This window comes from Myotis nattereri (genome assembly GCF_964212035.1).
Source record: "Myotis nattereri genome assembly, chromosome: 21".
NCBI classification, from domain to species: domain Eukaryota; kingdom Metazoa; phylum Chordata; class Mammalia; order Chiroptera; family Vespertilionidae; genus Myotis; species Myotis nattereri.
The window spans coordinates 9,065,041-9,076,960 of record NC_138097.1 but is presented as its reverse complement, the minus strand read 5'-3'; the positions used below and the strand labels follow the sequence as shown (position 1 = coordinate 9,076,960).

Genomic DNA, 11,920 nt, shown 5'->3' with positions numbered 1-11,920 from the left:
GACTTAATACCCGGCGACGTCTTTTCCTGCACGGCCGCCCGGCAGGCGCCGAGCGCACAGGTCCCATCATCGCGAGAGAGTCGCGTTCGGCCGTTGGCTCCGCCGACGGTTCCGCTGTGAAAACCGCCACACGCCGAGCCCCACCTATCGCGAGACTTGACAGGCGCGCCTGCGCGGAGCTCGCCGGAAGCGGAAGTCGGGGCTGTCGGATTCCGTCTGACAGGAGTGGCTCCGCTACCTCGGGGAGGTGAGGTGAGTGTGGAGTCGCTCTGACGCGTGGGGGGCCGGAGGTGGGTTTCCTGCGCGTTTCGCCCGCCGAGCTCGGCCCGAGCTGAGGCGACACCGCGCTGGGCGGGTGAGTTGCCGGTGTGGGCGCCGGGAAGGAGGGAGGCGGTCGAGCCGCGGTGTCCTCGGTCTGCGGTTCCGGGTCCGGGCGCTTTCGCCAGATCGGAAGCCCCTTGCCCTTCACGGCCAGTCGTTTCCTCCGCGCTGGACGTCCACGGTGCGCCCTTGGGAGACCGGTTCCGTTGGGCTTTGCGGGGGAGTGACCATCGCGGTGGTTTCCCGTCCTTACCTTCCTCTGCCTCACCTCCTGGGGCAGCGCAACCCCATTCTGCTGAGTCCTTTCCCAGGCAGCCGCCTGCAGCCGGAAGAGCTCGGTGTGGTTTTATTTGTGGTAAATAAACTAATGCTGGGGCACAGATCTGAAAGGCGGCGCGCTTGTATTTCATCGGGCAAGAACGTGAAGTTGTTGCTCGTGCTGGAGCTGGCTCATTGGCGTTGCAGGCCCCGAGGACACGCCTTCGTGTCATCATCAAGCAGCAGCTAGATTCTAGCTCTTCGCTCGCACTTGGTTGGTTTTGTTCATTCTCCCCCGAGGATTTGTTCCCGTTGACTTTTAGGGAGAGTGGGAGAGAGAGAGGGAAAGACAGAGAGAAACAGGATGGAGAGGAACACAGCCATTGGTTGCCTCCTGGTCGCGGGGGAGGAGCCTGCAGCCAAGGTACCTAACCTTGACCGGAATCGGAATCGAACCCGGGACCCTTTGGTCTGCGGGCCAGCGCTCTATCCGCCGAGCTAAACCCGCGAGGGCCTCGCTGGCTCTCGAGTTAGCGTTGGAAGGACTTGAGAGCGCATTTAATCCAACCCCTCAATTAACTGAAGCCCTTATGGCTCCTACCCACCGCTTTTGAGGGTTTCCTTGAGAGTCATGTGTATTTTTTTAAAAAAAAAATTTATTGACTTTTTACAGAGAGGAAGGGATAGAGAATCAGAAACACCAATGAGAGAGAAACATGGATCAGCTGCCTCCTGCACACCCCCTACTGGGGATGTGCCCGCAACCAAGGTGCATGCCCTTGACCGGAATCGAACCCGGGACCCTTCAGTCTGCAGGCCGAGGCTCTATCCACTGAGCCAAACCGGTTAGGGCGAGAGTCACGTTTTGTTTTGTGTTCCCTCCCACGGATCTAGACAACCTAAACATTAAACAGCACAGCCTCAAATCCCGGGGATAAGTAAAGCTTGGATCAATTGAAATTCTTTTTTTTTTTTAATCTTAATTAAATTTCTTGCGGTAACATTGGTAAATAACATCCTATTTAAATTTCATTCTCATGAGTAATGCTAAATATGCTTACTTATGGGAGAACATAAAAATAGAACGGCACATTTGCCTTGCCTTAGGGTTCTTACTGCCCATCTGGTTAGGTATGGGCCATCTTTCTGATGATTTCTGTGATCCCTATAGAAACTCAGACATGAATTTTAATTAGCGGAATTTATTCTAAATCATACATTGGATTTGAGATTTTGACAGCAGTTTGCCAATCCCAGACCCATGGAAAGTCTGGTGTTTAATAGGGATACTCTCTGAGTCAGCAGTAGCCTGAAAGGTAAAACATCTCTGTTTCTTGCATCCGAGCAATGATTTCATCCTAATTTTGTTGGGATGGGATGAAAGTAGTATTACAAATATTTGCATGTTTGGAGGGATTTGGGGGAAAAGACAAACTAATGAAGCAGCCATTTTCCAATATCACATCTCTTTGTCAAAGACTTTGTCATATACATTAAAATACAGGAAGAAAAATAAGTTTGGGGATGTCAGATAAGAGGGAGATGTTGGGTTCAAAGTTTTAGCACGGTGTCACAGGTGCCCCGAATCAGACAACAGGTTTTAGGAGTCTTGAGGCAAAGAGCAAAAGGATGGGTTTGGGTTGGGACAGGTAGAGGACGGGAATACTGACGCTGTTTGGTTGAAGAAGATGAGAGGTGAGGTCCACCTACAGAATCCTGCGAGGGCTGGCTTCCAGGACCTGCGTGAAGAGGAAAAGAAGTGAGCTCTTTGTCCCCTGGTTTTTCAAGAACTAGGCCTGTGCAGCCTAAGCCAAACCTTTTCTTAGATGCAGAGGGCTCTCTGAAAATGTGGGTTATTGAGTGAATCCGTAATTGTCCAGGAAAACCCAGCTGATACATATTGCAGGTGGTTTTTTTTAATATATATATATTTTTTTTAAATATATTTTATTGATTTTCTACAGAGAGGAAGGGAGAGAGATAGAGAGCTAGAAACATCGATGAGAGAGAAACATCGATCAGCTGCCTCCCGCACATCTCCCACTGGGGATATGCCCGCAACCCAGGTACATGCCCTTGACCGGAATCGAACCTGGGACCTTTCAGTCCACAGGCCGACGCTCTATCCACTGAGCCAAACCGGTTTTGGCTAATATATTTTTTTTATTGATTTCAAAGAGGAAGGGAGAGGGAGAGAGAGATAGGACATCAGTGATGAGAGAATCATTGATCAGCTGCCTCCTGCACGCCGCCTACTGGGGATGGAGCCCGCAACCTGGGGCATGTGCCTTTCCTTGATGGGAATCAAAACCGGGGCCCTTCAGTTCGCAGGCCTACGCTCTATCCACAGAGCCAAACCGGCCAGGCCAGATTGCAGTTCTTATAGCCATTAGACAACATCTATAGTAGTTACTTTTCATTCGTCAGCGAATCTGGGACAAGAATACGTTGGATAGCATCCTCAAATACCTACTCTAGATTTTGCATTTTTAAAAAATTAGCTCTTTTTTTCTCTTCCTTTAAATAATCTCGGGTATTTTATCCTGGGAGAAATAAGAGCTAGGCTTCCAGTAACCCCTTAACCATGACCCTGTCTTTTATTCCTTTTTTCAGTCAAGTTCCTGAAAGCTTAAGCCTATAATCAGTGTAGAGTTCTAATTCCTTACCTTCCAATTACTTCTCCATTAATTGTAATCCTCCTTCAATCTGTACTTCTCTAAAATAATCACCTCCTAATGGCTAAACCCAATTAATTTTCTCTTCCTGGTTCTGTCACTGTACTATTCAACACTGATGACCATTCACTTTTTATCCTCGCCTTCTGTGATCTCTTCTGGTTCTTATCTGTGTGTGTCTTTATCAGTGTACTAGAGGCCCGGTGCACAAAAATTTGTGCACTCGGGGTGGGGGGTGGGGGTCTCTCAGCCCGGCCTGTGCCCTCTCGCAGTCTGGAACCCCTCGGGGGATGACCACCTGCTGGCTTAGGCCCGCTCCCTGGGGGATCAGGCCAAGCTGGCAGTCAGACATCCCTCTGGCAGCCCGGGAGCCCTCAAGGGATGTCCACTTGCCTGCAGGGATCAGGCCTAAGCTGCAGTCAGACATCCTTAGCGCTGCTGAGGCGGCGGGAGAGGCTCCCACCACCACCACTGTACTGGCAGCCGTCAGCCTGGTTTGTGGCTGAGCAGAGCTCCCCCTGTGGGAGCACACTGACCACCAGGGGGCAGCTCCTGCATTGAGCGTCTGCCCCCTGGTGGTCAGTGTGTGTCATAATGACCAGTCATTCCCAGTCGTTCTGCTGTTAGGGTCAATTTGCATATCACCCTTCTATTATATAGGATGTTCTCCTATCCCTTCTTTATCTTCTACTGTGATGTTCTCCAGGATTCTGTTCTTTGGTATTCTTCTTATTCCTACTCCTGAGGAATCCATTCATTCTCACAGCATTAATCGCCAACAAATTTGCTGTTGTCCCCATATTCATCTTCAAACCAGTTCTCAGTCCCAAATAGTTAACTTTGAACTTACTCTCCCAAATGGATGTATGTACTTTTTTTTCTCTCATTATTTCAGAGAGGAAGGGAGAGGGAGCGCGAGAGAATCATTGATCAGCTGCCTCCTGCAGGCCCATTACTGGGCATCGAGCCCGCAATTTGGGCATGACCAGAATCAAAACCAGGACCCTTCAGTCCACAGGCCAACACTCTATCTATTGAGCCAAACCAGCTAGGGCGGGATGTATGTGCTTTAGCTAACTTCAAGTGTATATCTTCACCCATCCTTCTTTCTATAGTTCCTATGGCACCATAACCTATCCAATCATTTAGCCAGAAGCATGGGAGTTATCCTTTATTTCCTCTTCTCCTCCCAATATCTAGTCAGTGATTAATGCCTCCTGAAATTCTTTTAAAACTACTCTCACAGCCCCTGCCTCAGATTAAGCCCTCAGCATGTCTCCTGCATTATTGCAGTAATCTGCGTTTAGTCTAATCTCGCTAGTCTATCTCTACCCTCTTAGAAAAGTGATCTTTCTAAATAGTAAATTTGCTCTTGAGACTTCCCTGCTTAAACTACCTATGATTCCCCATTGCTACCAGAGAAAGTGCAAAGTTGTCTGGAATACGAAGTTTTTCACAATTTGACCACTGTCTACTTTTCCAATTTCATCTCTTCATATTCACTTCTCCCTTTATATTTACAACATATTTGTTTCTTCTACTAGACTAAAAGCCCTTTGGGGGCAGACTCCATGATATATTGTTCATCTTTGTATCCCACGATTCTGGTTAGCACAGTACCTGTATTATAATAATCAAGAAATACTCAATTGAATGTCTAGAATACCCTGTCTGAAATTGTTTACTTCTTGGTTTTTCCACTGGTAACATAGTGTTACTTTAAAAAAAAAAAACTCTAATAGAAACTTTTTTTTTTTTTCAAGAGATATATCAAAAGTGCTTTATTCAAAGTAATGTTCATCACTAGCTACACATTTCCCCCATCTTTCAGGTATTTGGTGAATACTGTCCCAATAGAACTTTTCTTGTTTTGAGGCAAACCATTCAGAGACCCAATTTTCCACATCTTTGTATGTTTTGAAGTGCTAAAGTATAATGAAATGCCATCGATTGGAAAAAGTGGTAATCTGAAGGAGCAAGGTCTGATGAATACAACGCATGCATTAATACTTCCCAGGCAAGATATTTTAAAGTGTCTTTAACTGGTTTTGAAATGTGTGATGGTGCGTTATCATGAAGCAAAATTACTTTGCTGTGTCTTCTAGAACATTCTGGTTGTATCATGATCAAAGCGTGGTTCAAATTGATTGTTGTCGGTAGCGATCAGTATTAAAGTTTTAACCTGGTTTTAGAAGCTCATAATACACCACACCTTCCTGATCCCACTAAACACAGAGCATTGTCTTCTTTCCGAAGAGATCTGGCCTTGCAGTCCATGTTCATGGTTGACCTGGATCAACCCATGATTTTGTGCATTTGGGATTCTCAAAGTAAATCCACTTTTCATTGCCAGTCACAACTTGATGCAAAAAAAGACTTTCTTTGGTGCCATCGAAGAAACATTTTACTGATGACTTTTCGGTTTTCCATTTGTCTTTCATTCAGTTGATGTGGCACCCATTTGCCTTCTTTTAAAATCTTTCCCATTGCTTGTAAATGACTGGAGATTGTTTGCTGAGCAATGTTTAATCTTTCTGCAAGTTGTTTTTGAGTTTGACACGCATCTTCACCCAATAATGCTTGTAATTGGTGGTTTTCAAACTTTTTTGGTTGACCTGGATGTTCTTTATCTTTCACATCGAAATAATTACTTTTAAAGCATTTAAACCAGCGTTCACAAGTATCTTGAGATGGAGCATATTCACCATAAGCTTCCCGAAGTGTACAATAACTTTCAGCAGCACTTTTCTTCAAAATAAAGCAATGAATTAAAATTGCCCACAAATGCTCTTCTTTTGGCATGAAATTTGACGTTTTTTAAGCATAAAAATATCTATGAAACTCTAATAGAAACATATTAAACACTACAGAATTTCAGAATGACTGATACTCCTGAAGCTGTTCCAAATTTTGAAGAGATGTTTGCCAGTAGATTCACAAACGATGACAAAGAATACCAGGAGTACCTGAAACGCCCTCCTGCGACCCCTCCAATTGTCGAGGACTGGAATAGCAGAGCTGGTGGGAGCCAAAGAAATAGAGGCAACTGGTATGTACTTCTTCAGAAGAGTGAATTGCAGATGGCTGATCCGAAGAGAATAGCTTTAATCTGCTAGTCCAGAAGACCACTGAGGGCAAGGACCAGTGGTTGTTTTTTTGTTTTGTTTTTTTTTTTTGTTTTTTTGTTTTTTAAATGTATATACTTTGATTTCAGAGAGGGAGGGCGGGAGAGAGAAATATCAACGATAGAAACAAAATCATTGATCGGCTGCCTCCTGCAAGCCCCACACTAGGGATGGAGCCCGCAACCGGGGCACATGCCCTGACCTGGAATTGAACTCTGACCTCTTGGTTCATAGGTCAACCCTCAACCATTGAACCATGCTGGCTGAGCAGACCAGTGGTTTTGTCCAGTATGATATACCTGGTGCCTGGCACTAATTAAGTGGCTGGTAAATATTTGCTTTAATATTTTATCAGCCCATGTATTTTTTCCTTAGGTTTCAATTGTGTGTCCCTATGTGTGTGAATGTTGTTTTTTAAAACATTCCTTCTGTGGACTAATATTTTATATGCAAATACACTTTAGAAACCTAGAGTCTTATACAAAACTTTGTGTACAATTCCATGAAAAGGTAATGTTTCTGGTTTCATTACAGTGGAAGTTACTTCTATTTAATAATTCAAAATAGATAAAAGGAATAAATTACCATACTTTGTTTTTTAAACAATTGAATAGTTTTTAGTTTGATTGAAAACTAGCCTGTTGTAGTCTGCCTGTTTCTCTGCAAAACACGTCCAATGTAACTAGGAGAATGATTTAAATCTTAAGAATGTTTTTAATAACTGGTGCTATAACATCCTATAGAGAAAAATGTTTCTTATTCTTTTGTTTATTAAGTATTCAATTGAGAAGTCAAATGCAACAGGACAGATTTGTCATGTGTTTTCTTAAAAGACAAGTATAATTTTGTTGTTGTTGTAGGTTGCAAGATAACAGACAGTTTAGAGGCAGGGACAGCAGACGGGGGTGGCCAAGCGACAATCGATCCAATCAATGGCATGGACGACCCTGGGGTAACAATTACCAGCAGCACAGACAAGAACCTTACCACCCTCACCAGTATGGAAACTACGGTTACAGCCAACGGCCTCCCTATGGCTATTACTGATAGAAATGTCCGCAGCTTTTAGTAAAACTGTTTCCTTTGTTAACAAGACAAACATTTGCGTGTATTTTCTGTTGGTCATCATTTGCATCTGATTTTAGAAAATGAATTAATTTTTTGGAACTTGAGACATTTTTAAGAAAATAAGATCTTTCTGGAGAGATGTGATGGTTGCTGGGAATAAACACTTCCCTAAAAAAGTTGTGGATATTACTTAACTTCTACCTCAGACTCTTCGTTTCATGACTTAATAGTACTTTGAACTTGGTATATCTTTTCCTTGTTTGACCTTCAGTTCTGTCTTTGTTTTACACAGAAATAAAATAGGAATTTTAAAATAGAAAATGCTTGCTTTTACTTTGTAATATAAGGAAGTATCCATGTACTTGGATGTGCTCATTCCTAAAATTTTGAGAGACTGGTAAAATGAACTAGTGAATGCACAGCTATCCTTCGTCGTAATGTGTTGTACATTAACTTCAGAAGTTGGAAGGTAAAGCAACTGTAGTTACATTTCTTTTTGGGGTCTTGTTATGTGACTATGGTACTTTCTAATTACTCTTTAGGTATGAGCTCCCCAATCATTTTGGTCTCTCTTTATTTTTAATCTTCACCTGAGGAGTAAGGATATTTTTTCCATTGAGTCTAGAGAGTGGTAGGGAAGGGGGAGGAAGAGAGAGGCGATTGGTTGCCTCCTGCACTCCCCCAACTGGGGGCAGGGATTGGACTTCCAACCCAGGCAGGTGCCCTTGACTGGGAATCAAACCAGCGACCCTGTGTGTGCAGGCCAGTGCTCTAATCATTGAGCAATGCCTGCCAGGGCTTGGTCTTTTTAAAGGAATATCAAGAATAAGACTGTAAAATGAGGAAGGAATCATTCTCAGTTTTAGTGTCTTGATCTAATGATCTAGGGTGGGATTAAGGCACAATCATTTTATACAAACTCTAAACCTAGTAGGTAAAAATGTATACATTATATAAAAGTGTGACAAAAACTCTGTAATATTCCCCTTCTTCTTCAATCTTGTGTAAAATAAGGTTGCATTATTTGACTTTACTTACTTTTATGGTACTTAACGTAGGTTGATTTTACAATGTTATAATCATTTTCAAATGTGCACCTTTCTGCATTCTCTTCTATAAACACTGTGATGCTGTAACGTCCTTTCAGGGTGATCATTATATTTCAAATAATTGTAATGGCCGTTACGTGGTTTTATTTAAATAAAATACTTAGATTAATCAATTTCTGTTTTGGCAGCTAGCCTACTCAATGTGGTGAGATGGGTTTTTGTCTTTATTACTCTGTCCTTCACGTCCACTGAAAACCGTTTATTTGGTTTAAAAATAATATTAAAAGTACAAGTTTCATCATAGGTCGAAGGAATTAAAAGGCGACTTCCTAAATCTGCCTTCTCCCTTAGCATTCTGCTCTCGGCCCTTGAGGCTGACTTCTCCAGGTATCGCTTCTCCATGCTCTGGATCCAACTCTCCCCCGTCTCCCTGGCTCCTGAAGAGCCATCCTCTCATGTAACTCATTTTTGGGACAGCTCTAATGAACCACATATTCACACTCAGTGTAAATAGAGGAGGGGTTTCCTCTGGCCCTCTCATCACATCGGTAGGCAGCAAGCCAGTGCTGCTTCATGATGGTAGGTCTTGACACTTCACCTATTTAGCCTAGAGAGTTAATGGCATGACTGTACCCCAGGATGTTCTCTAAAAGCAGATGGGTTATTAAAAACACTTATCAGCTGACACAGCCCAGTCACTCCCAACGGGAACAGCAGCTGAGCACAGCTTTAGAGCAGGATCCTGGAGGCCCTCTGCTGTGTCCGCTTTTGACACTAATTAGGGAGATCGAAGTGTGCACAGCAGGGTTGGAGGGAGAGGCACCTCAGACAGCGCAGAAGAAAGGTGATTTTCCAACAATATTTAAATATTTCAGCACTGATATAGTAGGGTATATATGACCTGACGACCAGCCCTGCTTGAAAATAGTTAGAATCTTCCCGATGAGTTATTTCTGCATTCTGCATGAGTTATCAACGTTATGTGCTGGCCGTTTTTCTTTTTTCTTTTATAAACGGCAGTCACCATCAGACTGCCCACTATGTGCTCAAAACCAGGAGAAATAAAAGACATGGTTTCTGCTTCCTGCATAGGTACAAAATAACATCAAAAAATGTAATGATACCTTAAGAGAATTAAAATAGTGTCAAATGGAATTAATCTCAAATAGAGTGTTGTCGCAGCATACAGCATTAAGCATAAGAAGTTCTGGCTTCTAGTCCTGCCCTTTCAAGGTATGTGACCTTGAGGAAATCACTTCAACCCTGAGCTGACTTGCTCACCTGTAAAAATGGGAATAATACCTACCCTGCCACTCTCAGTTATAAAAATAAACGACCAAACACAAGAGCTTGAGAACAGAAACTAGAACTTTGTGATCATTAAACCACCAGTGGCACATGACTGATGCTGCATAAACATTTGTTGAATCTATCAATGAGAGGAAAGTATTTGGTAAAATATAAAACGTAGTGTTCATTATAAAGGATGTAGAATAACTGACTGAGGAGGTAGGCAGACTTAAGAGTTGTTTTCCTTACAAGAATTAAAATATTAATTAGCATATGAATGAGGAGCTACGGATGCTGTCAGATTGCAAAAGTGGAGATGAGCTGTGGGTAATGCCCCTCAGGTTTTAACATTTACAGGATGGTATGGGAGGAGCAAGTTAACAAATCTTCCCTCAAAAGTACCCTGGCTTGGCTGCCCCCTTGCAGGATGAAGTGCAAGCACTTACATAGGTGCCCAATGTTCGCTTTGTGCTTCAGAAGCAGAGTGGGGTCTCTCTGGGCTGACACGGGTGCAAGGGCAGCTCTAAAATCTCCCACCAATGTCTCCATGGGCTGATGGGCTAATCCAGTTGGTGTGTTTGCCCCGTCCCTAAGGGCACAGAGACCCCCAAATGTGTTTTAATTACCAGTTAGATCTTCTCTGGGTTTCAGTGACTTCTCCAGCTTCAGGGTAGCATATGACGATCTCATGGTGTTCTTTCCCACTGCCAGTGCCTGTAACGCCCCCTAAAGGAGGTCCCCCGTCTTCGCCTGAATTAAGTAAAGCTGCTCAATTGCTAAAGGCCAAAGCTTTTTCTTTCCTGGGTGCTTTTTCTCATTTTAAAGTCCCTTCTCTACATGCATTTTGTGTGTATATAAATATTATAAAGTGAAACAATACAAACAGGAATAATCTGCACCCAACCGGTGATTATGGTCTGCTGTGTATGTGTCTCTCCCCATGCCCACACAATACAGAACCTCAGTTCTCGACTGTTCGAAAACCAAATCATTTTTTCCCATTAGAAATAATGTAAATTGAATTAATCCAGTCCAGTCCCCCAAATGTTTTCCTGTGTTAACCTTTCTTATATACAGTACATGTCTAATGTACTGCTTAATCTACAAACACTTTATAAACAAAAAGGACATAAAATGAGGTTTGACAGTAAACTGACTCACACTTTCACTCCTTTGTCGCCTGAGAGGGGTGTAACTGATCACACAGTTAATCAGCATGAAAGGGTTGAGAAGCGAATTGTTCAAGATGGGGACATTCGAGAACTGAGGTTTGACTTTACATCTAAATTTGATATACATAAACATTTTCCATTTACTAAAGTGAGATTATATATAAAAATACACGCACATATATGTATTATTCTTTGTTTTTACACAACAGAATATAACAAACAGGTCAGTAGTTATAGGTTAAAAACTAGTGCTTTAATTTTAATAACATTTTACAGTGTGTATTCACCACCGACAATGTAATTATCCTCCTATAGGTAGACAGGCTGTTTCCAGTTTTTTGCCCCTATAGTGCTACATTGCTTTTGTCCTTATATCCTTTGGTGCTTTTATATGTTCTGTGGGGTAGTCTCAAAAGTAAAATTGTTGGGTTAAAAGGACTGGTATTTTTTTATATATATATTTTATTGCTTTTTTACAGAGAGGAAGGGAGAGGGATAGAGAGTTAGAAACATCGATGAGAGAGAAACATCGACCAGCTGCCTCCCACACACTCCCCACTGGGGATGTGCCCGCAACCAAGGTACATGCCCTTGACCGGAATCGAACCTGGGACCCTTCAGTCTGCAGGCCGACGCTCTATCCACTGAGCCAAACTGGTTAGGGCAAAGGACTGGTATTTTTAATTTTAATAAAAGCTGCCTCATTTTATAAAGTACTGTAGCAATTTAGTCCTATCGGGAACACGTAAGTATGCATTTGTTTCTCTCCTTTCCCTCCCTAGGACTTCAACTTTTTGTGTAGGTGGCCACAGGCTTTTTTTAACTAGACGCCCAGTGCACGACATTCGTGCACTCGAGAAAGCGAGGTCCCTCAGCCCAGCCTGCGCCCTTCTGCAGTGCAGGAGCCGTCAGTTGGACATCCTTAATGCTGCTGCAGAGGCAGGAGAGGCTCCCGCCACCTC

General features: G+C 43.1%; 1 protein-coding gene across 2 annotated transcripts; it reads left to right on the top strand.

The window, feature by feature from the left end:
• The first annotated feature begins 214 nt into the window (after positions 1-214).
• On the top strand, positions 215-8,702 carry RAMAC (RNA guanine-7 methyltransferase activating subunit). 2 transcript variants are annotated; one of them, XM_081114810.1, is made up of 3 exons: positions 215-252; positions 6,125-6,303; positions 7,240-8,702. In XM_081114810.1, exons 2-3 carry the CDS (start codon positions 6,134-6,136, stop codon positions 7,424-7,426), a joined length of 357 nt encoding a protein of 118 aa, XP_080970936.1. In that variant the 5' UTR covers positions 215-252; positions 6,125-6,133; the 3' UTR covers positions 7,427-8,702. The 2 variants fall into 2 exon arrangements, with proteins under 2 accessions (XP_080970936.1, XP_080970935.1); XM_081114809.1 differs by lacking the exon at positions 215-252 and having other exon boundaries at positions 6,078-6,303.
• The last annotated feature ends 3,218 nt before the right edge of the window (positions 8,703-11,920 follow it).

Coding starts and splice junctions, on each gene's coding strand:
- RAMAC (XM_081114810.1), top strand. CDS start 6,134: ATGACTGATACTCCTGAAGCTGTTCCAAATTTTGAAGAGATGTTTGCC. Junction 6,304..7,239: donor CAAAGAAATAGAGGCAACTG/GTATGTACTTCT, acceptor TTGTTGTTGTAG/GTTGCAAGATAACAGACAGT.